This window comes from Artemia sp. Qi Xiang Cuo, chromosome 16 (assembly GCF_049724085.1).
Source record: "Artemia sp. Qi Xiang Cuo chromosome 16, ASM4972408v1, whole genome shotgun sequence".
NCBI lineage: Eukaryota > Metazoa > Arthropoda > Branchiopoda > Anostraca > Artemiidae > Artemia > Artemia sp. Qi Xiang Cuo.
This window is the reverse complement of record NC_142809.1, coordinates 43,683,770-43,711,676: the sequence shown is the minus strand read 5'-3', so window position 1 is coordinate 43,711,676 and position 27,907 is coordinate 43,683,770. Positions and strand designations below refer to the sequence as shown.

Sequence of the window (27,907 nt, the reverse complement as noted above, 5' to 3'; positions counted from 1 at the left end):
TAATACAGATATTTAATTCAAGAATTCATAATAAAATCGTAAGTAAGTAATAAAGTCTTTATTGTTTTCACCTATTGGATACACAATACTGAAATTTCATTCAAGAAATTATGAAGGAATTGTAAATAGGTAACAAACTCATTCTTGAGGTCACCTCTTGTATACACAATGCAGAAATTTCATTTAAGAAATTATCAAAAATTGTAAGTAAGTAGCAAATTCTTTCTTGAATTCGCCTCCTGGATAAGTAAAAAAAAAGACATTTCATTCAAGAAATTATGACGAAACTCTAAGTAAGCAACAAACTCTTTCTTGAAGTTACCTCATGGATACACAATGCAGAAATTTCATTTAAGAAATTATCAAAAATTGTAAGTAAGTAGCAAATTCTTTCAAAAATATGTTAATACGTTTAAGCAATAAATATCTTTAAGCTTAACCCGTCTTTACTCTTTAGAATAGTTTTATTCATTTCATTAAATTATGAAGAAATTGTAAGTTAGTAACAATAACTTTCTTGAACTCGCTTCCTGCACACAATACAGATATTTAATTCAAGAAATCATAATAAAATCGCAAGTAAGTAATAAAGTCTTTATTGTTTTCCCCTATTGGATACACAATACTGAAATTTCATTCAAGAAATTATGAAGGAATTGTAAGAAGTCGCCTCTTAGATACACAATGCAGAAACTTCATTTAAGAAACTATGAAAAAATTGTAAGTAAGTAACAAATTCTTTCTTGAAGTCACCTCTTGGATACACAATAAAGAAATTTCATTAAAGAAATTATGAAAAAAATTGTAAATAAGTAGCAAATTCTTTCTTGAATTCACCTGCTGGATAAACAAAAAGACATTTCGTTCAAGAAATTATGACAAAGTTCTAAGTAAGTAACAAACTCTTTATTGTTTTCACGACTTAGATATACAATGTAGAAATTTAATTCAAGAAAATATTAAAAAATTCTAATTAAGTAACAATTTATTTCTTGAAGTTAACTCTTGGATACACAAAACGGAAATTTAAATTAAGAAATTATGAAAATATTTTTAAGTAAGTAACAAACTCTTTATTGATTTCACCTCTTGGATATACATTACAGATACTTCATTCAAGAAACTATGAAAAATTGTAAGTAAGTAACAGATTCTTTCTTGAAGTCACCTCTTGGATAAACAATACATAAATTTCATTAAAGAAATTATGAAAAAATTGTAAGTAAGTATTAAATTCTTTCTTGAGTTCACCTGCCGGATAAACAAAAAGACATTTCCTTCAAGAAATTATGAAAAAGTTTTAAATAAGTAACAAACTCTTAATTGTTTTCACGACTTAGATATACGATGCAGAAATTTAATTCAAGAAATTATGAAAATATTTGAACAAACTCTTTATTGTTTTCATGACTTAGATACACGATGTAGAAATTTAATTCAAGAAATTATGAAAAAATTCTCAGTAAGTAACAATTTCTTTCTTGAAGTCAACTCTTGTGTAGAAATTTAATTCAAGAAAATATTAAAAATTCTCAGTAAGTAACAATTACTTTTCTGGAAGTCAGCTCTTGGATACACAATATGGAAATTTCAATTGAGAAATTATGAAAAAATTGTAAGCAAGTAACAAACTCTTTCCTGAAGTCACCTCTTGGATACACAATGCAGAAACTTCATTTAAGAGACTATGAAAAAATTGTAAGTAAGTAACAAATTCTTTTTTGAAGTCACCTCTTGGATACACAATATAGAAATTTCATTAAAGAAATTATGAAAAAATTGTAAGTAAGTAGCAAATTCTTTCTTGAATTCACCTGCTTGATAAACAAAAAGACATTTCGCTCAAGTAATTATGACAAAATTCTAAGTAAGTAACAAACTCTTTATTGTAATTACCTCATGGATAAACAATGCAGAAATCTCATTTCAGAAATTATGAAAAAATTGTAAGCAAGTAACAAACTATTTCATGAAGTCACCTCGTGGATATGAAAAAATTGTAAGTAAGTTGCAAATTATTTCTTGAATTCACCTGCTGGATAAACAAAAAATATATTTCGTTCAAGAAATTATGACAAAATTCAAATTAAGTAAAAAAATCTTTATTGTTTTCATGACTTAGATACACTATGTAGAAATTTAATTCAAGAAACTATGAAAAAATTCTCAGTAAATAACAATTTATTTCTTGAAGTCAGCTCTTGTGTAGAAATTTAATTCAAAAAATTATGAAAAAATTCTCAGTAAGTAACAATTTCTTTCTTGAAGTCAACTCTTGGATACACAATATCTGTTTTTTTTTAGACAACACCCATTTTTTAGGGACCAATCAGAGACTGTCAAGTCTCTTTTTTCCGAAATCGTGCAGTAAAAATTTGACACGACACACAAACAGAGTCATAGTGAGAGAGATATCCAAAAAGTTGGGTTAATATAGATTCACTTAGAGTGGCGCGCCACTCTAAGTGAACCTAGATCAAACCAACTTTTTGGATATCTCTCTCACTATGACTCTGTTTGTGTGCCGTGTCAAATTTTAACTGCACGATTTCGGAAAGAAGAGCCGTGAGAGTCTCTGATTGGTCCCTAAAAAATGGGTGTTGTCTAAAAAAAACAGATATTGTGTATCCAAGAGTTGACTTCAAGAAAGAAATTGTTACTTACTGACAATTTTTTCATAATTTCTTGAATTAAATTTCCACACAAGAGTTGACTTCAAGAAAGAAATTGTTACTTACTGAGAATTTTTTCATAATTTCTTGATTAAATTTCTACATCGTGTATCTAAGTCATGAAAACAATAAAGAGTTTGTTACTTTCTTGGAATTTTGTTATAGTTTCTCGAACGAAATGTCTTTTTTGTTTATCCAGCAGGTGGATTCAAGAAAGAATTAGCTACTTACTTACAATTTTTTCATATCCACGAGGTGACTTCTTGAAAGAGTTTTTTACTTGCTTACAATTTTTTCATAATTTCTTAAAAGAAATTTCTGCATTTTGTATCCATGAGGTAACTTCAAGAAAGAGTTTGTTACTTACTTAGAATTTTGTCATAATTTCTTGAACGAAATGTCTTTTTGTTTATCCAGCAGGTGAATTCAAGAAAGAATTTGCTACTTACTTACAATTTTTTCATAATTTCTTTAATGAAATTTCTGTATTGTGTATCCAAGAGGTGACTTCAAAAAAGAATTTGTTACTTACTTACAATTTTTTCATAGTTTCTTGAATGAAGTATCTGTACTGTATATCCAAGAGGTGACTTCAGGAAAGAGTTTGTTACTTGCTTACAATTTTTTCATAATTTCTTAAATGAAATTTCCATATTGTGTATCCAAGAGTTGACTTCCAGAAAAGAAATTGTTACTTACTGAGAATTTTTCATATTTTCTTGAATTAAATTTCTACACAAGAGTTGACTTCAAGAAAGAAATTGTTACTTACTGAGAATTTTTTCATAGTTTCTTGAATTAAATTTCTACATCGTGTATCTAAGTCATGAAAACAATAAAGAGTTTGTTCAAATATCTTCATAATTTATTGAATTAAATTTCTACATCGTATATCTAAGTCGTGAGAACAATTAAGAGTTTGTTACTTACTTAGAACTTTCTCATAATTTCTTGAACGAAATGTCTTTTTGTTTATTCCAGCAAGTGAGTTCAAGAAAGAATTTGCTACTTTCTTACAATTTTTTCATAATTTCCTTAATGAAATTTCTGAATTGTGTATCCAAGAGGTGACTTGAGGAAAGAGTTTGTTACTTACTTATAATTTTTCATAGTTTCTTCAATGAAGTATCTGTACTGTATATCCAAGAGGTGAAATCAATAAAGAGTTTTTTACTTACTTACAAATATTTTCATAATTTCTTGAATGAAATTTCCGTAATGTGTATCATAGAGTTGATTTCAAGAAAGAAATTGTTAGTTACTGAGAATTTTTTCCTAATTTCTTGAATTAAATTTCTACATTGTATATCTAAGTCGTGAAAACAATTAAGAGTTTGTTACTTACTTAGAACTTTGTCATAATTTCTTGAACGAAATGTCTTTTTGTTTATCCAGCAGGTGAATTCAAGAAAGAATTTGCTACTTACTTACAATTTTTTTCATAATTTCTTGAATGAAATGTCTTTATTGTGTATCCAAGAGGTGACTTCAAGAAAGAATTTGTTACTTACTTACAATTTTTTCATAGTTTCTTAAATGAAGTTTCTGCATTGTGTATCCAAGAGGTGAAAACAATAAAGACTTTATTACTTACTTGGGATTTTATTATGATTTCTTGAATTAAATATCTGTATTGTGTGCAGAAAGTGAGTTGAAGAAAGCTATTGTTACTAACTTGCAATTTATTCATAATTTAATGAAATGAATAAAACTATTCTAAAGAGTAAAGACGGGTTAAGCTTAAAGATATTTATTGCTTAAACGTATTAACATATTTTTGAAAGAATTTACTACTTACTTACAATGTTTGATAATCTCTTAAATGAAATTTCTGCATTGTGTATCCATGAGGTAACTTCAAGAAAGAGTTTGTTGCTTACTTAGAATTTCGTCATAATTTCTTGAATGAAATGTCTTTTTTTTTATTTATCCAGGAGGCGAATTCAAGAAAGAATTTGCTACTTACTTACAATTTTTGATAATTCCTTAAATGAAATTTCTGCATTGTGTATACAAGAGGTGACCTCAAGAATGAGTGTGTTACCTATTTACAATTCCTTCATAATTTCTTGAATTAAATTTCAGTATTGTGTGTCCAATAGGTGAAAACAATAAAGACTTTATTACTTACTTGCGATTTTATTATGATTTCTTGAATTAAATATCTGTATTGTGTGCAGGAAGCGAATTCAAGAAAGCTATTGTTACTTACTTACAATTTCTTCATAATTTATTGAAATGAATAAAACTATTCTAAAGAATAAAGACGGGTTAAGCTTAAAGATATTTATTGCCTAAACGTATTAACATATTTTTTGAGAAAAAAAATACAGCACCACATATTTACATAAAAATAGTACTTAGAGTTCACACTTAAACATCCAGAAACAATGATTCCATGATATAGAATAGTTTTTTTTTACCATGTCTTATGGATTTATCACGATCAGGTATGTCCTTTGGTATCCACTGCGCGAAGAACCTAACCTCGTCTGCAAGACGGTGATAAGCCCCTTCAAATTTAGGACACTTAAATTCTTCTAGATTGAAAAGTGGAATCCTAGGGTCACACTTTTAAATTAAAACTTTATAGGTAGGTACATTACCCTTTACATAGAGTGTTTCAACCCCGAAAAAGCTGCAAATTTCACTGACTTCCTCCTGAACATTTCTCAGTTCCTGACCAGTATTATTAAGTGGTGTAATCACTCTATCATAGAATTCTGGTCTTTTTATATAACGTAATGTAGTACTCGACAAGCTTTCATCATACTCAAACAGATTATAGTTCACTATCCAATGATAACAGCCAATTTCTTCGAGATCCATGGACAATAATAAAAAAGCACATTCAAATATAACACCACAAGATGATTTTTTTAATCCGATAAATTCGGTGTCATACAGTCCTATCATCTTGGAGGCTATTAATGTAGTTGTTAAGTAGAGAAATATTTCATCAAACTTTTATACCTTCGCTCAAGGTTGAATGGAGTTATGGCTAGGGAGATGAGTCCTAAAACCATCTGAATTCATTGTGGGGCGGAGTCATAAAACCTCAAGTGGGAATTTCTTATGAAAAACACTTACATTAGGAAAAAATACTAAATGTTCCATTATTACCTAAGTAGGCACGTTAAATACGAAATGCTAAAGTTAACTTCTCAAATAATAAGTCCCAGGAACCTAACGCCCACGAAAATCTGAAAATAAAACTAGGTCTGAAAGCCCAAACAGCTAAATTAACTATTCTAATTCATGATTTCAGGCACGTAAAACCACAAAATACTAAAGTTAACTTCTCAAATAATAAACCCCAGGAGTCAAACACACACGAAAATCTAAAAAACATAGGTCTGAAAACCCAACTTGGACTTGCAAACATCAACCCGGACATGCAAACAAAAAGAATCAATGAAATAAAATCAAAGTGAACTTTGAAAGATCAAGAGAATGTAACTGTGACAAGCTAAACCACGACAAAGCACTACTGAAATAATCCAACTCTTGCATTTCAATGAAAGAAAAACTCAATTCCTCTTAGAATTATTTAAACTAAATACTTACCCCCGCCTCTCACGGAAAGTTCAGAAAGACGCAAAAGGCTTATTTATAGTCGACTCTCATGGAACTCAAGACTCATTTAACTCAACCCCCGTGCAACTGAACCATCCATGTAACTGAACCCCTGTATAACCGAAACCCTATACAACTGAACCCCCATGTTACTGAAACCTCGGGCTACTGAACCCTCATGCAACTCGATCCAATTTAACTAAACCCCTGTGTAACTATACCCCCTTTAACTGAACCCTCGTGCAACTGAACCCTCCATGTAACTGAACCCCTGTATAACCGAAACCCTGTACAACTGAATCCCCATGCTACTGAACCCTCGTGCTACTGAACCCTCGTGCAACTCGACCCAATTTAACTAAACCCCTGTGTAACTATACCCCATTTAACTGAACCCTCGTGCAACTGAACCCTCCATGTAACTGAACCCCTGTATAACCGAAACCCTGTACAACTGAACCCCTGTGCTACTGAGATTTCTCATAGGCCACTGGGCTAATTTGGCTTTTGTGTGTGCCCCATTGTTTTTGTGTGGGTTCCATTGTAACTGAATCCTCGTGTAACTGAACCCCAAGCAACTGAACCCCCATGCATCTGAACCCTCGTGCAAGTGAACCCTCTTTAACTGAACCCTCATGCAAACAATTCTGAGTGTAGCCTACTATTCTTTAATTAGCAGCATCGTACATTTTGTTTAAATACTTATTTTTTCATTTTCCAGATTCAAGATTTTTATTGAACACAAATGAATAGATAAGGTGAAGTATTAAAAACGACTCAACATAGAGCTATGATTGCAATGAATGGTATTTGTTATACCTCCAAACTTGACTCCCCTTACCCCTCACCAAGCCACCTCATCCCCTCCGAAAGGGGGGAACGAAGGGAACGTCTTTAACTGAACCCTCATGCAAACAATTCTGTGTGTAGCCTAATATTCTTTAATTAGCAGCATCTTACTTTTTTTTTAAATACTTATTTTTTCATTTTCCAGATTCAAGATTTTTATTGAACACAAATGAATATATAAGGTGAAGTATTAAAAACGACCCAACATAGAGCTATGATCGCAATGAATGGTACTTGTTATACCTCCAAAATTGACTCCCCCTCCCCCTCTCTAAACCACCTCAGCCCCTCGGAAATGGGGGGACGAAGGGAACGTTAGATACTATTTTAAATTTACAATACTTTTCAAACGTTACTTGTGTATTATACAGACCATATCGGAGAGGTAAAGCTAGGTCAAGTCACAATGTCATTCTATATTATTTATATCCTCATTAAGGACATTCAGAGCAGAGTTACGCAAATGGAATACCTTTTTTGCAAATTGAGTTAGTTTTATGCGAATGATAAAAGTTTTGGCAAATAGGGTTTTTGCTTGAGTGCATTATAGCTTGCCAAGTTTTTTTAAAAACCGACTAATCAAGTTACCGTATGGAGTAACCGCCAGCTCTCTCTAACCGACTGACACACAAAAAAATGAGTGTCACATTAGAAAACCCGTTTGGTAGGGCAAGTACCGTTCATAGTAATAGGTGACTGACCCTGACAAGCCATTGTACCGGTTAAACTACACTGTATATTCATGCCTCAGACCTGTGTAAGTACATGTATATTTTCAACGAATTGGGCGCTTACTAGGGTTTTTTGCTTGAGTACATTATAGCTTGCCAAGTTTTTTAAAAAACCGACTAATCAAGTCATCATATGGACTAACCGCCAGCTCTCTCTAACCGACTGACACACAAAAAAAATGTGTGTCACATTAGAAAACCCGTCTGGTAAGGTAAGTACCGTTCGTAGTAATAGGTGACCGACCCTGATAACCCAATGTACCGGTTAAACTACACGCATATCGATGCCTCAGGCTTGTGTAAGTACATGTATATTTTCAATATATAGATACATTACTCATGTAGGTTTTCAATATATAGAATGGATACTACTTAATAATTTTTCTGCAAAAAGTTTTCTACAAAAGGAGCTATCACCCGAAGCACCCTTATTCAGGCTTAGTTGAATTGAAGGAAGCTCAGATATTAATCCCTACCTTCATACCCCTCCTCGAAACCGTATTCTATCTTATCTTTTTAAATGAACAAAAATTGTACCTATGTATACCAATATTTATTTATTTGTTTATTTCTCGAAAACGATACTATAGGTTTTTTTCTGATATTTAATTTCCGTTTGAATGGGCTATATCTCGATTTTCTATGATGTTTCGATGCGATTACACTTGTGAAAAATCCAAATAAACACTCATCTGTGATATTTCTTCTGGGAAGAAAGGAAATTCCAACATTTTTGTAGATATGAGCTTGAAATCTCTATAACGGGGTTCTCTAATATGCTGAATTTGATAGTGTGATTTTCATCAGGATCACACTCCATTAGCCTATAGCGATTTTCTTCCCCCTTTTTTCAAAAATCAGTCAAATTTTCCCAGGTTCTTTACTTTTAATGGATACATTTAAGCTCAATGAATTTTATACATTTGAAATCCGTACAAAAAGCAAATTCTTTTGAAGCGTTATGTTTTTTATCAAAACTACCTTTTTAAGAGCTTCGGTTGCTATTGGTCCGAGTCACTCCTTGCTTACAGTTCGTTACCACCAAATGTTTGATAGTTATCTGCATCCAAACCTCGACAATCCCGGAAGACCTGGTCGTGGGTATTTATCCAGGAGGGGTAAATACCCTCGTTTGGGGGAATGGGGTAACTAAAACATGAAGAAAGAAGGTGTTACCTTTCACGGACTTTGCCTAACGGTTTCAAACGAGTTTTTTTGTACCTGCATTTTAAAGACAAATTTACTAGTTGGAGAAACATTAAAGGGGTTCAAACCAGGTGACATAGTCACCCACGGTCAAATTAGTGTTTGTTTTTAGTACTGGTATCAAATGCTTATAGGATATTAAAAAAAGAACATAACATATTAAACACGAAAGAATTTTTATAGGACAGGGTATTGGGTGAGTAATGGGAATAATCTTGAATGTGTTTGAGTCACCTTCCTCCTTTTTTATGGCCGTCCCCTTGAGACACACCTGCAGATTGCGGATCCGACGCACCTAGAGCGCATATGATGGTACCCGAAAGATGGTGACCTACTTCTGGCCAGGTCGAAGTCAGGGAAAACCCTGATGGAGGACTGAAGCGATTCAGACGTGCAAATCGATCGTCGGAGATTGATATAGGGGCGAAAGACTAATCGAACCATCTAGTAGCTGGTTCCTCCCGAAGTTTCCCTTAGGATAGCTGGTGCTAAAGCAAAGGAGTCAAGTGTCTCATCTGGAAAAGCGAAGGATAAAGTAAATCGCTTTCAAACAGTTCGTGGTACTGTAAGTAAGGACCGACCCGGCTCAATGGTAACCGAAACTCTAAAAACCGGAATTTTGGTACCAATAGATACATCAAAAGAATTAGATTTTAATTTTGATTTCAAATGTATAAGTTTAATCAAGTTTAATCTTACCCATCAAAAGTTAAGCGCCTGAGAAAATTTGGCTGATTTTTGAAAAAAGGGGGAAAGACCCCCTAAAGGTTATAGAATCTTAATGAAAATCACATCATCATATTCAGCGTATCAGAGAACCCTACTGAAGAGGTTTCAAGCTCCTATCTACAAAAATGTGGAATTTTGCTTTTTTTGCCAGAAGAAAGATCACGGGTGCGTGTTTATTTGTTTGTCTGTTTGTTTTTGTTTTCTTTTTCCCAGGGGTAATCGTATTGACCCAGTGGTCCTAGAATATCTTAAGAGGGCTCATTGGAACGGAAATTAAAAGTTCTAGTGCCCTTTTCAAGTGACCAAAAAAAATGGAGGGCAACTAGGCCCCCTCCCACGCTCATTTTTTTCTCAAAGTCACCCAATTAAAATTTTGAGATAGCCATTTTGTTTAGCATAGTCGAAAATCTAATAAATATTTCTTTTACGATGACTTAATCCCCGACAGTTCCCAGGGGAAGGGCTGCAAGTTATGAACTTTGCCCATTGCTTGCATATTGTATTGGTTATTGGGAAGTATACAGACATTTTCAGGAAGAACTTTTTTGGTGGGGGGGGAGGGGCTTGAGGAGGGGGTTACTCGGGATAATCTTTCCGTGGATGATGTTTCTTTGGTGTAAGGGACATTTCTATGAAGGGGGCTCCGGATTTCCAATTATTATTTAAAAAAAGATCAGAAATTAAATTTAAAAAAACAAGTTTTTTCAACTGAAAGTAAGAAGCAACATTAGAAATTAAAATGAAGAAAAATTATTACTTAGATGAGGGGTGACTCCCCCAAGTCAAGACCTCGCTCTTTACGCTACAGTTTCTTTTAGTGCTTTCAAAAGAGCTATCTATTCTAATTAAACGGCCTTTGTGATTCAGGGGTGTGTTAATTAATTTTTTTTTTAACTTTTAACGTAAAGAACGTGGTATTGACTAAGGGGAGAACCCCATCATATACGTAATAACATAAACGTAATAAAAAAAAAACAATAAAAAAAAAGCGATACGGCTCAATAGTAAGCGAAACTTTTAAAAACGGAACTTTGATGTCAATAAATGTATCAAAAGAATGGGCTTATAATGCTGATTCTAAATATACAAATTTTGTTAAGTTTAGTATTACTCATCAAAGGCTACGAGCCTGAGAAAACTTACCTGATTTTTTAAAGAGGGGGGAAACATCCCCTAAAAGTGAAAAATTTTTAATGAAAATCACTGTCGGATTCAGCGTATCAGAAAACCCTATAACATAGGTTTCAAGCTCATATCTGCAAAAATCTGCAACTTTGTATTTTTTTCCAGAAGAAAAATATACGACTATAGAAGTTCGTTACGTAAGTTAATCTGTAAATTACGTCAGAACCAAATTTAGAGACAACCATTTAGCAAAAGAAAAGTAACATTTTTATGCAAATTTTGTTTACTTATTCAATGACGGTGAGCCAAAATAAAAGCTGCATTAACTAAAAAAACGATCAGAAATTAAATAAAAAAAACAAGTTTTTTAAACTGAAAGTAAGGAGCGACATTAAAACTTAAAACGAACAGAAATTATTCCGTATATGAAAGGGGCTGTCCCCTCCTCAACGCCTCGCTCTTTACGCTAAAGTTTGACTCTGTCTCACAACTTTATTTTTTAAAACAATAAAAAACTTTAGCGTAAAGAGCGAGGCGTTGAGGAGGGGACAGCCCCTTTCATATACGGAATAATTTCTGTTCGTTTTAAGTTTTAATGTCGCTCCTTACTTTCAGTTTAAAAAACTTGTTTTTTTTATTTAATACACTAAAGAATGGTAAAGCAGTATAAAATAAAGAATATTTATCTACTTTTTATGTCACAATATCGACGTGTCTCTTATTTGTTATGCTGATGACATCTTGAATCCCAGCCGTGCGATCCAGCGCATTGAGCAGAATTTCAAAATCCTCAAAGATGAATATTTAAAAATCAGACTAATCCTGAGAAAACCGAAGTTATCCTTTTCAATTGGTGAAATCCCTCTAGTTCTCCCCTAAATCTGGACGGTATATATATATATATATATATATATATATATATATATATATATATATATATATATATATATATATATATATATATATATATATATATATATATATATATATATATATATATATATATATATATATATATATATATATATATATATATCTACTACAGTTGTACTATTATAAAAAAATCTAACACCCCATCAAGTCCTGCCTAGGTCCCAAACACACTGACACAGGGATATCTGATGTAATTCAGCCAAGTATGATGTGCCAATAATCAGTGAATCAATAGGTTAAGTCATTCTATATTCAATCATTTATTTTATAATGTTCATTATATATCAATCAATCTCTTTAATCATTCTATGTAACGAAACTGAGTCTTTTAATTCCATAAAAACGTTTTATTCATCGTTTTTTTTAGTACGTAAATAAAAAGGGAGGCGAAAAACAAACTGCCCCCCACTCCGAAGATTTGTTATTGCTCTATTTTTTTTCTTTCCATTTTTTACTCCACTAGTGACGTTTTTTCTGTATCTAGTGGTAAATAAATTCATTCATTCATTCATTAAAAGACAGTTCTTTTGATGTGTCTATTGTTATCAAAATTCTGTTTTTTGGAGTTTCGGTTGCTTTCGGTCCGAGTCGCTCCTTACTTACAATCCGTTACCACGAACTGTTTGAAATACGCCTTTCACTTCACCGGCAGTTTCTTTTTCTCCTCCCTTTTTTATTTATGTACTAAAAAAGATGATGAATAAAATGATTTTATAGAATTAAAAGATTCAGTTTCGTTATATAGAATGATTAAAGAAATTGATTGCTATACAATAAACATTATAAAATAAATGTTGGAATATAGAATGACTTAACCTATTGATTCACTGATTAGTGACGCATGATGCTTGACTGAATTACATCAGATATCCCTCATCCCTGTCACTCCTGCCACTAGCATTACTCTCTCAGTCGAACATTACTCTCATCAAGTCCTGAGAGTTTCAAATTAATATAATTAGCAGTTGCTATGAGATTGCTGATATGTATTCTTTTGATAACCTGTATAATCATTTACTTCTTGAAATTTTCATCTTATTGCTCTTAGCCTTACAAGTAGTTGCAATAGAATTAGTAGTTGAAGTAGTTGTAGTAGTAGTAAGTATAGCAGTGGTAGTAGTATTAGTAGTAGCGTGCACTTATTGCCTTTTCATCAGATGATCTTCCCCTTTACGCATTCTCTGAAAGTTCCAACTCAATACCCAAACCCAGTCTTGAAATATGCTCCTTTGTTATTCTGCACGCACATAATCTATTTTGACTCAGTTCAAATTTCCCCTGAACTTTGTGAATATTGTAGTATGGCAGTTATAGTAGTGGTAGCAGTAGCAGTGGGGATAGTTGTTGTAGTTGTAGTGGTGTGCAAATATTGCCTTTATGGTCAATGTATGATCTCCCTTATTATCTCCTGAAAATTCCAAATTAATTTACTCAGTTATTCCTGAGTTACGCCCTTTTGACAACCCGTTTACACATGACGTATTTTGATTTAGCTTAACGCTCCCCTCAACATTCTCTGAAAGGCTCATCTGAATGCCCTTCGTCTTTTTGGAAAGTAAAGGTCAAAAACATGCATACCTTTCTTCATAAAATATACCATACGTAAACAATGAACAAATTGCCTAACTTAAAGCCCTTGCCTTGAGGACAATGGGTTGATATCGGCGAAGACATAATTACTGGACCTTTCAACAATGCTGAACAGAATAGCTCTCTTAAAATTTTGATTGGATGGGTTTTGGGAATTTTGGGCTTGAAGAGGGGACCTGGTTGCCCTTCTTTCACTTTTGACTCTTAAAAAGGGCACTAGAACTTCAGATTTTGAATCAAATGAAACCCATTCGAAATTTATGCGGCCACCCTTTCCATAAGAACCTTATGTGCCCCGAGGCAAAACTTACAACCCTCGCTCCTGGTCTCTGGGGGATTGTGTATACCCTGGAGGCTTTGGTGTATGTTCCTTAGACTATTGTGAACAAAATGGCTGTCCGATATGTTTGGGGAAAAGAGGGCGTCGCGGGGGGGGGGGGGGGGTAAGTTGCCCACCAACACTTTGAATATTAAAAGGAAACAAAAACTTTTCATTTCCAATCAAATGAGCCTCCTCTAAAGTTTATACCACCATCCCTTTCATAGAAACCTTGGCCCCGGGGCATAACTTACAACACTTGTCACCCCGACTCAGGGTCATTGTGTCAACCCCGAAGGCCTTGTTATGCGATCTTTGGACAATTTTTTTTTTAACAAAATGACGATTTCAAATTTTATGAGATGTATTTTGGGAAAAGAGGAAGCGAAGGTGGGGGGGGGGGGTAGTTACCCTCCAATCACTTTGAAAAAAGGCACTATAATTTTTGATTTCCAATCCAATGAGCCCCCTCCGAAAGATTGCCAAAGATTATCCTTTCGGCCAAACTTCTAGGGCTAAGCGGAAAGCAGTCGTCCACGGTTGGGGGTGGGAGTATTTTATAAGAAAGTTTTAAGGGAAAATTGAAACTTCCTGAGACCGTGTGAAGAGGGTGTCCTTGAATTGATTGGGATGGAAGAGGAGCGTGCGTATCTATGCTGGCCTAAACTGGCTTGATGCTGCGGTGAGTTGTTAGAAGTAGTAGTAGCAGTATTTGAAAAACGATCGGAAATTAAATAACAAAAAATACAATTTTTTCTACTGAAAGTAAGGAGCAACATTAAAACTTAAAACGAACAGAAATTATTCCATTTATGAGGGGGTTGCCCCCTCCTCAATACCCCACTCTTCACGCTAAAATTCAACCTTTTGTCCCAATTCTATAAGAACGATTCTTGAAACACTGTAATTAGAATCAGAAACTTTTTTAAAAGTACTAAAAACTTCGGCGGGGTATTGAGGTTCGGGCAGCCCCCCTCATATATGGAATAATTTCTATTCTTTTTAAGTGTTATTTTTGCTCCTTCCTTTCAGTCAGAAAAATTATTTTTTTTATCATTTAATCATAATGATAAAAGCTATTTGGCTTGTTACAAGTGTTAGGACACCCTTATAAATAGTGTTAGAGAAGTCATGTTTGTAAATAAAAATATTTTTATTCTCTTCTCCTTAATTTCCATCAATGCCACAATTGAGCTGTTTTTGCGTTTTGACAAAAAATTTCCCCTACATCTCCTCCTATTAAACCCCCGTTGACGTACCTGACCAAAAACATTAAAACATTCACACGCAAAAAAAGAGAAAAACCATATATCAGCTAGACAAGTTGCAGAAGTAAAGACACTGAATTAGTACAGCAAATTAAATTTGACTAGAGAACATACAAAAGTATAAGGCCCGTTATGGTGCAGCAGGATCAGAGGCGGTTTTAGAGAGAGGACAGAGGAGGCACTTGACCCGGGTGCAGAAATTTTAGGGGTGCAAAATTTCAAATAAATAGTATAGGAGTTATAATCATTTTGTAATTTTTGAAATTTATTTTTATTAAAATAAAGTAGAGGGCGCAGTTGATAGAAAAAAAGATAATTAATAGATTATTAGTTAGTTAATAAAATAAATTAAAAAATAAATACATATTAATGATTAAAGTGTTTAAAATAAAATAATTGATAATGATTAAATATTAAAATAGTAAATTAAAGAATAATTTAAAAATCATTATTAATTAACTAATAAATTGAAAATAATTCCGTTGATAAATAAAAAAAAATTAAATTGGGCCTGTAAATTTTGTAGGAGACGGGTGGGCGCTTATCGAGATTTTACCCCTGGTGCAAGAGAGGCCAAAACCGCAACTGAGTGGAATTGATCTCTGCTTGGTAATGCTGAGCTCCGAGTTCAAATTTAGGTGTAGCAAACCACTGCAAAGATCGAAACTTGATTCCGGTGACGAGTTTATGTTAACGTGTCTCCATGTAAATTCAAAAAAGAAGAATAACACAAAAAGTCAAATACGAACCAGTTAATGCGTCTTCTTGTCTTTGAACCAGGCAGTATCTTTGATAGTCAGGACATTCATCAACTTTTACTTCCATCGGGTTATTGACACAGTTATCATCACCCCCAAGATTCCACAGGCAAGAATAGCACTGCAACCCAAAGCCGCCTACAATATAAACAATATTACGAGCGTGTCGGAAAGGTGTTGTTAGCAAAACTTCAACGCAAAATCCAGCGAAATATCCAACGTTGTTGCACAAAAGCTAATGTGCTGCTTCTTCTTCGAACATAGCGATTAACATGTTTGGAATCTGTGCTAAAAGGCACATCGAATGGTGTATATATTTTTACCTAGCGGAGTTATTAATAAGTAATAAGTAATTAATAGTAATAAGTCATTAGTACGGTAAAATATACTCTTGACTGTGCCCCAGCTCTTCTTTAATGCCTGAACATAAACAAAAGTCTGCTGTTTTTTTTCTCTTCTTCTTTTCTTGTTTTTTTTTTTTCAAATTGGTAGTATTTGGCATTGAGTCATTGGTTATTGAGAAATTATTACGAATTACTTGGAGCCAACAAAATCACTTAACCTTTGTCAATACCCTAGGGCTACATCCATTTATTGGAGGTGTCCGTGGGGGGGGGGGCTGGAGCAAAGGTAGACTAAATAATACTACTCTGATAATTATAAAATGACTGCAAGTTTTACGTAGTTAATGAAGTAAAAATTTTGTTTTTAAGTGTTTAGTTCAGGAGGGTATTAACAAGACTGCTAATAAGCGAGGAAAAGAAAACTATTATTTCCTTTGCCAAATTGTTGCATTTTTTATTTCTATACTTACAAGCACGGTAGTTTCTCTCTTTTAGACTTTTAACTAAAGTCAACTACGATTTGAGGAACGATACGATTGAGAATTCGCCGATGCTTTCCTGCAGTATTCTAACAGATAAACAAACTATAAGTCGTAAATATATCAAATAATTTCATTTCTTCTAAAAATCTAGTACAAAATCTTACTTTTTTACTAGATTCTTGGTTAGCTCAATTTGTCAGATTATCCAATCAATTACAAATGAAAAAAAAAACTTATCTAGGGCAAAAAAGAACACGGGGCTTTCGGACACTTTCTAATTGTATATTCAACAACTTTTTATTAGCCAGCTTGGCAAAGCATAGAAGAAGATAATAAGGTTAGAAGCGAAATCCAATTCTCTGGTAAAGCATTATTGGTAATCTGATTAGAAGCGATTTTGTTTCTATAGTATTTCAGTTAAATTAATAATAATTCTAATTGTTTAAATTTAATATGTTCAATGCTATACGATCCACAAGTGAGTCATGTAAGACTCGCTTTTAATATGTCTCTGCATCAATTGTGGGTTCACGTTTTGCAATGTTTTGCTGTGCATGGTGGTGTATTTTCTTAGGTGGCTTCATCTTTTTTTAGTTTTTTACAATCATTTTACAGTGCATACATTTATTTTGTTTTTGTGCTAACGAGTCAAATAGACAATGTCATGATAGTTATGTGGAGTTTAGACTCTCTTAGTCTGGAGACGTAAATAAATCAAGCATATTATTTCTATCTTATTGACTAGGTATTTATTCATGACCAACAAGATGTACAAAAAAAGTACAGCAAAACTTGGAGCAATAAGAAAAGAATATGAAAAATCTAATTTTCACATTGTAATGAAAATTAGAATATAGGAAGCTAATACAACTGCAAAATAGATTTAAGAGCGTTCCAGCTTCAGGTAGAGCTTGAATTTTGACAGAGCCAGTAAAAATTATAGAAAGGTACCACTTGAGAATAATGTCCCATACCTCATAAAACATAGCCCAGACGCTACTCTAGAACCAAATGTGGCAACCCAGATTCTCCTACTTCTAGGTTGAATGATCAACACACTTAAGCTTTATCCGGCTAATCATGTTTTATATTCGTCCTCTGATTCTCTTTCTCTAGAGCTATTTCTTGTTCTTATAGGGCTATCGATTGTTCTTCCTCAAGCGCTCTTTGCTGTTCTTCCTCAGTTTCTCTCTAGAGTGCTTCTACCTCCAGTGTTCTTTCTTGTTCTGCAACCGCTATGCAATGTTCTTTCTCTTGTCCTGGAAACTATCCTCGCCAGAGAAAATTCTCCCCGGGGAAATATCCCCCAAAAATTTCCGTATGTTTCCGAATAGCAAATACTATGTGTGAACAAAGGCAAGTTGCGTAGCTTACAGTCATTTGCCCAGGGACTTATCTCAAGATTTTGATTGGATGTCTTTGGGGAGAAGGGAGCGTGAGAGGGGGGCTAGTTGCACTTCAACTTTTTTCGTCACTCATAAAGGGCACTAAAACTTTTGATTTCCGATCAAATGAGCCCATTTTTGATCTTCTAGGATCACTGGTTGGATCTTCCCTGGGGGAAGAAAGCAGCAAATGTCATTTTTCTTCTGGCAAAAAAAATTTACAAATTCCACATTTTTGTATATAGGAACTTGAAATCTCTACAGTAGGGTTATCTGATACGCTGAATCTGATGTGTAATTTCAAGTCTCTTGACTTTTTGGGGGTGTTTTCCCCTTTTTTTTGAAAATAGGGCAAATTTTCTCGGATTCGTAACATTGGATGGGTAGCATAACGTTGTAGACTTTATATATTTGGAGTCAGAATAAAACTCAATTGTTACGTATCAATTATTATCAAAATTTGGGTTTTCAGAGTTTCAGTCACTATTGAACCGAGTCGCTCCACACTTACAGTTCTTTAACGCCAACTGCTTGATTCAGCAGGGCCGCGCGAGAAGTAGAATGTCCTTGAACTGATTCGGAAGGGGCAGAAGAAAAAATGTAAAGAAACCAGCAAATGAATGGAAGAAGGTAAATAGCCATTAACTGAATAAATCGGATGGATAACGACCGTGCTGAGCTGTGTTGATTTCTGGCGGTGTGGTGCTACAATGAGTTATCAATAGTAATAGCAGTAACTGCGTAACTAGTATCCAAAATAGCTAACTTCCTTTGACTGAGATTGATACATGTGCTTATACATTGGGGGGAGCTGATCATTCCCAAAATCAATCTGTAGGATTTTCACCTGAAAATTCGCATAGTTTTACACAATTCCATTGACTTCACAACATAAAAAAAACACGAAAAAAGCCTATTAGGTTCAAGTCCTTGTAGCTTTCCCCTTGGAAAACCCTGCTTATGCCTCCTTATTGCTTTTTGGTCCCCTTACTGACATTTGTTATAAGCTTAACGCAACTTTCAAATATTCAGTTCATTCATTGATTAGATATGTTTGTTTTCCTGTTTTAAATGGTTTGGTTATAAATATTTACCCAATAGCTATTGACTGCAACACAAAAAAAAAAAATTATTTCCAATCTACCCCTTTCTTTGGACAATAAGTAAATCTTAAAATTTTCGAACCATTAACTATGAATACAACCCGATTCCAAAGGCACGACCAGCCAACCAAATTCATGAGTTGACCTTTTTCTGGGAATTCATTTACATTAAACCAAGAAAATTAGGAGAATAAACACTACTGTCTGTTTAATCATTAAAATGTATAATTTCTCCTTTTATTTCTCCCTCAAAAGAAGCCAAAATAATTTTAAGCGATCATTTCATAAGAAATATGCGCTAAATCCTCTTTTAAAGAAAACATGCTAAATAAATAAAAGTAATGGTATTAGAATCCATATCTTATGCCATTTCCAAATATCATGGTGGCGTTTCTGACAATGCATCCTCCCTGATGGCAGTGATGGCATCCTCCCTGATGACGGGCGGGGGGGCGCACAATAGGTTGATCCGATAAACTTGCATTAGGAGCAAGTTTAATTAACGCAAACTTGCGTTAATTAAGTAAATTACACTACTTTAGACTACGCTAGGGGGGCGCGCGCCATAAACCCTTAACAATAGATCTTTCCATTTATTAATTAAAAAAAAAACTTTCCGAAAAAATAAGTTTTTCAGAGAAAAGTAATGGCCATTTTAAACTTAAGCTCAGCAGCTACAAATACCGTTTAAAATTCAAACTCAAAACGACCAGAATTACTATTGAAGAATAAATGAAACCCAAAACGAACAGAAATTAAATAAACAATCATAGCAAAAACATACAACAAGTAATGATATAAATGAATAAACAGATCTTAAAGCGAGTAATGCTTGGATTGAATATGAAAATTAAGCTAAATACGAAAAAAAAAATCCTACTGAAGTACAAATGAAACTTAAAACGAACAGAAATTAAATAAACAATCAATGCAAACAAACATACAACAGATATTAATGTAAATTAATAAATAAATCTTAAAACGATTGAAACTTACGTTGAATATGCAAATTAAGCTTGAAACAAACAAAAATAACCACAAACAAGAGTTTGGGTATGACCTCCTTCTCTCACTGTAAAAGTCTAAAACCTACTGCGTCATTGACGCTTTACTGAAAACCAATTTTGTGACAAATATTTTCTTTTGTACTTATCTCTGAAAATAAACATTAAAATTATAGTAACATTTTGAACTGATGAGCTTTCAGCAATTAATATCATTATACATAAAATATTCAGTTTAATTTATTAGCTCTTTTTAAAGTTGTTAAAGACGAATATAGTTTCCCTAAAAACAAGTGATTGGATACTTCCTCCTTTCCTAACTGTAAATAAAAACCAATAAACTGTAAAAATAAAAAGCGCTTACCTGAAAACAGATTATATTACAAATACTTTCTTTTCCAGTTCTTTCTTTTCTCCTGTTTTTTTTCCTGGCCATAGAGCCTTACGGGGGAGTTTATATTGAAGTGTATTTTGTTGAGTTTATTGACTGAATAAATTGATTGATTGATTGATTGAAAATAAAAATACAATTACAACGAAATAAATTCTTGAACTGATGGATCTTTCCACAATTAATATCATTATACATCAAATATTCAATTTGATATTGTTAATACTTTCCAAGACTGTTCAAGACGCATATGATGTTCAGTAAAATGCCAGTGACGAAGTGGATTTTAGGCTTTTGCTGTAAGAGAAGGGGGTCATAACCAAATTCTTGTTTGTGGTGATTTTTGATTGTTTCAGGCTTGATTTACATATTCAATTTAAGTTTCACTCGTTTTAAGATTTATTTATTAATTTACTTTAATATCTATTGTATGTTTGTTTGCATTGATTGTTTATTTATTTTTTGTTCGTTTTAAGTTTCATTTGTACTTCAATAGGAAAATATTTTTTTCGTCTTGAGCTTGATTTTCATATTCAATCTAAGCATTACTCGCTATAAGACCTGTTTATTCGTTTATATCATTACTTGTTGTATGTTTTTGCTATGATTGTTTATTTAATTTCTGTTCGTTTTGGGTTTCATTTATTCATTAATAGTAATTTCTGGTCGTTTTGAGTTTGAATTTTAAAAGGTATTTGTATCTGGCGATCTTGAGATAAGAATAAAGTTTTCGTCTCTTTGAAAGACTTATTTTTCGAAAAGTTGCTTTTAATTAACTCGTTTTCGTTTTTGATTGCAAAAAATCCCAGGCTCTTAAATATTCCTCGTTTCAATACCAAACTTAAAAAAAAAATAAAATGTTCATCAATATATACAAAGTCGTATCGAAGTAACAATATCAAAATGAAAAAATGTGTTTGTGTCAGCCTCGGAGTTTTATTATCTGATGTTTGAACTATTTTTAAAAAAATTACTATCTCAAAATTTTTATTGGATGGGTTTGGGGAAAAAGGGGGTGGGGGTACTAGATTAAGCTTCGGTCTCTTTTGACACTTTAAAAGTGAACTAGAACTTTCTATTTTTAATCAAATGAGCCCTTCTGAAGTTTATACGAGTATCCCTTCTATAAAAACCATATAAATCCCCAGAGTATAACTTACAACGCCTGTCCCTTGGCCCTGGGAGGTTGTGTCGACCCTGGAGTTTCAATATCTGATGGTTGACTTGTTTTAACAAAATAGTCACCTGAAATTTTTATCGGATGGGTTTATCCATCCGATACGCCCAAAGGCAGGGAGGGCGGGAGGGGCTAGTTGCCCTCCGATCTTTTTCACTCTGAGAAAATGAACTACAACTTTTAGTTTCCATTGAAATGAACCCTCTCTGAAGTTTATACGATTATACCTTCCATAAGAACCATATATGACCCCAGAGCAATACTTAAAACGCCAGCCCCGGCCCTGGGAGGGGGGGGTGTTGACACAGGAGTTTTTCTTATCTGACCTTTGAACTTTTTTTGATGAAATGACGATACTTAAAGGAGTTTTGTTATGTGATCTTTGAACTATTTCTAACAAAATGGCTACCTCAAAATTTTTGTCAGATGTTTTTGGGGGAAAAGGGCTTGGGGGCCAGTTGCCCTCTGATCACTTTTGACTCTTAAAAAGGGCAGGATTTCAATATCCAATCAAATGAGCCCTCTCTGAAGTTTATACGAGCATCCCTTTCATAAGAACAATCTATGCCCCAGGGCATAACTTACAACGCCTGCCCCTGGGCCCTGGGGGGTTGTGACGACACCTGAGTTTTTGTTATCTGACTTTTGAGAATTTTTAACTTAATGCCTATCTCAAAATTTTTATTGGATGCATTTAGGGAAAAGTTGCTTGGGTGGCTAGTTGCCCTCCAATATCTTTTGACTCGAAAAAACTTAACTAGAACTTCCAATTTCCAATCAAATGAGCCATCTCTGAATTTTTTACGAGCATCCCTTCAATAAAAACCCTATATTCCCCAAGGGCATAACTTATAACACCTGGCCTCGGGCCCTGGGGGCTGTGTTGACCCCTGAGTTTTCGTTATATGGTCTTTTAACTATTTAAAAAAAATAGCTATCTCAAAATTTTTATCGGATGGGTTTGAGGAAAAATGGGCGTGGCGGGGGGGGGGATCTAGGTTCCCGCCAATCTCTTTTGACTCTTAAAAAGTGAACTAGAACTTTCAAGTTCCAGTCAAATGATACCTCTGTGAAGCTAATACGAGCATCCCGTCCATAAGACCCACGTTTGCCCCCAGGACATAACTTATAACGCCTATCTCTGGGCCCTGCGGCGCTATGTCGATACCAAAATTTGTGTTATATGATCTTTGAATTATTTTTAACAAAATGGCTATCTCAAAATTTGTATTGGGTGCAATTCGGAAAATAGGGTTTAGGGGGGGGGGGGCTGGGTACCCACCAAATTCTTTTGATGCTTAGAAATTTAACTACAACTTTCACTTCCCAATCAAATGAGGCCTCTATGAAGTTTATACGACAATGTTGTCTATACAAAACTTACAACCCTTGCCCTGAGGACTGTGGGGGAGTTGTCATCCTCAAAGACCTAATTTCCAGAACAAAGACCTTAAAACTACCTTTAATATCACATTTGTCTCAAAATTGTTATTGGATGTGTTTAGGGAAATGTTTGGCATGACAGGAGGTTTTGTTGTCCTTCAATCCCTTTTAACTAGCCCTTTGAATTTCCAATTGAATAAGCCTTTTTCGAAGTTTCTATGACAATACTTTCTATAAAAACCTTATATACCCCCAGGGTATAACTTAAAACCCTTGCCTTGAGGGTTGTGGGGGAGTCTCCTCCTCAAAAACGTATTTTCTATTTGAAAATCAACTACGCTGAACAAATTGGCTATCTCAAAATTTTGATTGGATGTGTTTGGGGGAATGATGGGCGTGGGGGGGGCCAATCACTTCCGACTATAAAAAAGGGCACTAGCCCTTTGAATTACCAATCGAATGAGCCTGTTTTGAAGTTTCTACGACAACACCTTCTATAAAAACCTTTTATGCCCCCAGGGCATAACTTAAAACTCTTGCTGTGAGGGTTGTGGGGTGTGTCCTCCTCAAAAATATATTTTCTATCTGGAAATCAACTACGCTGCACAAAATGGTTATCTCAAAATTTTGATTGGATGTGTTTGGGGAAATGATGGGGTTGGGGGGGGGGGGGGGCTAGTTCCCCTCCAATCACTTTCGACTACTAAAAAGGGCACTATGCCTTTGAATTTCCAATGGAATGAGCGTTTTTTGAAGTTTATACGACAACGCCTTCTATAAAAACCTTATATGCCCCCAGGGCATAACATAAAACCCTTGCCCTAAGGGTTGTGGGGGAGTGTCCTCCTCAAAGACATATCTTCTATCTGGAAATCAACTACGCTGAAGAAAATGGCGATCTCAAAATTTTGATTGGATGTGTTTGGAGAAATGATGGGCGTGGGGGGGGGCTTGTTGCCCTCCAATCATTTTTAGACTATTAAAAATGGCACTAGCCCTTTGAATGTCCAATCGAATGAGCCTTTTTTGAAGTTTCTACGACAACACCTTCTATAAAAACCCTATATGCCCCCAGGGCATAACTTAAAACTCCTTCCCTGAGGGTTGTGGGGCATTGTCTTCCTCAAAAATATATTTTCTATGTGGAAATCAACTACGCTGAACAAAATGGCTATCTCAAAATTTTGATTGGATGTCTTTGGGGGAATGACGGGCGTGGGGGGTCTAGTTGCCCTCCAATAATTTTCTACTATTAAAAATTGGCATTAGAACTCTCGATTTCCAATTAAATGAGCCCCCTTTGAAGTTTCTTAGACGACCCCTTCCATATGATGTTCCTCCGGGAAAAAAAAATAATAATAATAAAACATATGAGCCGTATGGCCTTTACTGGAGGCGCTTCTACAGCGTTGCCTCTGATTGAAGGTAGTCTTACATTCTAGGTTCTTTGTTGAAAAGGGTTTTCGGCAGTCTCGTCTTTGGACGAGCGATTACTTCCTGAAGAATGTATGGTAAATATTTAAACAGGCCTCTTCTGAGTGAAACATGTCAAATAAATAACAATAGCACCATTGCATTTCTTATTTACGCTTCTTAAAAATTTCATGGTCGCTTTTTTGACAATAGACCCCCTCTCTCATGTTCCCACATGTAGCCCTTAGTTAGATTTCTCCACTAATTAGATGTAATTAAACTTCATAAGTTCTTTATTGAAACAGGTTTTCTACATTCTCGAGTTGATCCAATCTAGTTTTGGCTGAGGTATTTTGCATTATATACTAAAATATTATTTGAAATAACTTCAAAAAGTGGATAGCCATGGTAGGAATCAGGATTATCAATCAGTTCGTGGTAACGAACTGTAAGTAAGGAGCGACCCGGCTCAATGGTAACCGAAACTCTAAAAAACGGAATTTTGATACCAATAGATACATCAAAAGAATCAGATCTTAATTCTGATTTCAAATATATCAGTTTCATCAAGTTGAATTTTACTCATCAGAAGTTACATGCCTGCGAATATTTGGCTGATTTTCGAAAAAAGGGGGAAAGACCCCTAAAAGTTGTAGAATCTTAATGAAAATCACACCATCATATTCATCGTATCAGAGAACCCTACTGTAGAGGTTTCAAGCTCCTATCTACAAAAATGTGGAATTTTCCATTTTTTGCCAAAAGAAAGATCACGAATGCGTGTTGATTTGTTTTTTTGTTTTTTTTCCAGGGGTGATCGTATCGACCCAGTGGTCCTAGAATATCGTGGGAGAGCTCATTGGAACGGAAATTAAAAAATCTAGTGCCCTTTTTAAGTAACCAAAAAAATGGAGGGCAACTAGGCCCCCTCCCACTCTCATTTTTTTCCCAATGTCATCTGATCAAAATTTTGAGATAGCCATTTTGTTCAGCATGGTCGAAAATATTATAATTATGTCTTTTAGGATGACTTAATCCCTCGAAGCCCCCAGGAGGAGGGCGGAAAGTTATGAACTTTACCCAATGTTAACATATAGCATTGGTTATTAGGACCCGGCTCATTGGTAACCGAAACTCTAAAAAAGGGGATGTTGATACAAATAGATACATCAAAAGAATTGGATTTTAATGCTGATTTCAAATATATAAGTTTCATCAAGTTTAATCTCATCAAACCATCAAAAGTAAAGCGCCCATCAAAAGTTAAGCGCCTGAGAAAATTTGGCTGATTTTCGAAAAAAGGGGGAAAGACCCCCTAAAAATTATAGAACCTGAATGAAAATCACACCATCATATTCCGCGTATCAGAGAACCCTACTGTAGAAGTTTCGAGCTCTTATCTATAAAAATGTGGAAATTTGCATTTTTTTCCTGAAGAAACATCACGGGTGCGTGTTTATTTAATTTTTTTTTCCCCCAGGGGTGATCGTATCGACCCAGTGGTCCTAGAATATCGTGGGAGGGTTTATTGGAATGGAAATTAAAAGTTCTAGTCCCCTTTTTAAGTGACCAAAAAATGGAGGGCAACTAGGCCCCCTCCTGCGCTCATTGTTTTCCTAAAGTCACCTGATCAAAATTTTGAGATAGCCATTTTATTCAGCATGTTCGAAAATATTATAAGTATGTCTTTTAGGATGACTTAATCCCCCGAAGTTCCCGGGAGGAGGGCTGAAAGTTATGAACTTTACCCAATGTTAACATATAGTATTGGTTATTGGGAAGTATGCGGTACAGACGTTTTCAGGGGAGATTTTTCCTGGTAGTGGGGGGGGGGGGGTCGGGCAGGAACGTACGCAGGGGGGGAGGGCGGCCCCCCCCCCCGAAATCTCACGATTTTTTCATTTTCCCATAATTTTCTGATTTTTCTCACAGAATAATGGGTTTGAAGGGTTTGGCCCCCCCAAAAAAAACAAATTGGGCCCCCCCGGAATTAAATTCCTGCGTATGTGCCTGGGGTTGGGGGTTATGTAGGAGGATCTTTCCATGAAGGAAGTTTTCATGGGGGAAGGGACATTGCTATGAAGGGGACGCCGGACTTCCCAGCATTTTTTAAAAAAAGATCAGAAATTAAATATCAAAAAACAAGTTTTTCAACTGCAACAGCAGCAACATCAAAACTTTAAACGAACAGAAAATGTTACATATATGATTGGGTTCACCCCCTAGTCAATACCTCACTCTTTAAGCCAAAGATTTTTTAGTACTTTCATAAGAGCTATTTATTCTAATTAACGGCCTCTGTGATTAAGCGGTCATTTTTAAAGAATTGGAACAAAATTTGAACTTTCGCTTAAAGAGCAAGGTATTGACTATGTATGTATTAAAAATATATGAATATAGAAGTTTGTTACGTAAGTTAATTAGTAAGTTACGTATATTTATTACAAATAAAAACGTTCGTAAATAAATGAAACAAGTTTCGAGAAAGCCATTTAACCAAATAAAAGTAAATTAATATGAAATTTTTGTTTTAATTATTCATGTACTGTGAGCCAAGATCAAAACCTGTATTTATTCAAAAACGTTCAAAAATTAAATAAAAAAACAAGTTTTTTTAACTGAAAGTAAGGAGCGACATTAAAACTTGAAACGAACAGAATTTATTCCGTATATGAAAGGGGCTGTCCCCTCCTCAACGCCTTGCTCTTTACGCTAAAGTTTGAATTTCTCACAACTCTATTTTTTTAAACAATAAAAAACTTTAGTGTAAAGAGCGAGGCGTTGAGGAGGGGACAGCCCCTTTCATATACGGAATAATTTCTGTTCGTTTTAAGTTTTAATGTCGCTCCTTACTTTCAGTTGAAAAAACTTGTTTTTTTTATTTAATTTCTGATTAAAAGAAACATGCTGCATATTATAAAGTAAACATCTAATTGTTTTAGTGTTTTCTTTTACCTTCTTATATATCCCAAGAGCTACGCCTGGAACCATCAAGGGGATAGGGTGCATTGTCAAAAATATGACCATGATATTTGTAAATGGTATAAAATAAGGAATTTAATGGGACTACTTTTATTTATTTAGAACAGGCCAAGCACTAAATATTACCAAATGTATAAATTAAAAAATTACCTTTTATGGTAAATAAAACTAGAATTAATAGCCTCGGGAAGTGCCTGTTGTAAAACACCATTTTGATACAGTAATAAACGCTTTGAGTGCATTATCACTGGGCAGTTACTATTATCTTAGGCTTATGATAAGATAATAAGTTACGTAAATAAAATTCCATTTTTATTACACTTGCTCTTTTGAACGCATGCTCTGCTTATCAGTTTTATTGCTTAGAATCCCATTAAGGTGTGAGCAGTAGTCTTGTTTTCTTTCTTTTTTTTTCTTTCTTTTTTAATTTTACAGGCAACCATCTACTTTTGAACGATTTTCTTTTTCGAACTCTAAAAATTTAGGA

At 34.3% G+C, this 27,907-nt stretch overlaps 1 protein-coding gene across 1 annotated transcript in view; it reads right to left on the bottom strand.

The window, feature by feature from the left end:
- Window positions 1–27,670, bottom strand: part of LOC148942940 (uncharacterized) — a 33,509-nt gene extending 5,839 nt beyond the window's left edge. The window contains exons 1-2 of the mRNA XM_089102236.1: window positions 27,571–27,670; window positions 15,748–15,894 (exon numbers count right to left, since the gene is read on the bottom strand). Of these exons, the coding sequence (XP_088958362.1) occupies window positions 15,748–15,894; window positions 27,571–27,631 (208 nt within the window). The 5' untranslated portion in view covers window positions 27,632–27,670. The remainder of the gene's footprint in view (window positions 1–15,747; window positions 15,895–27,570) is intronic.
- Between the last annotated feature and the right edge of the window lie 237 nt (window positions 27,671–27,907).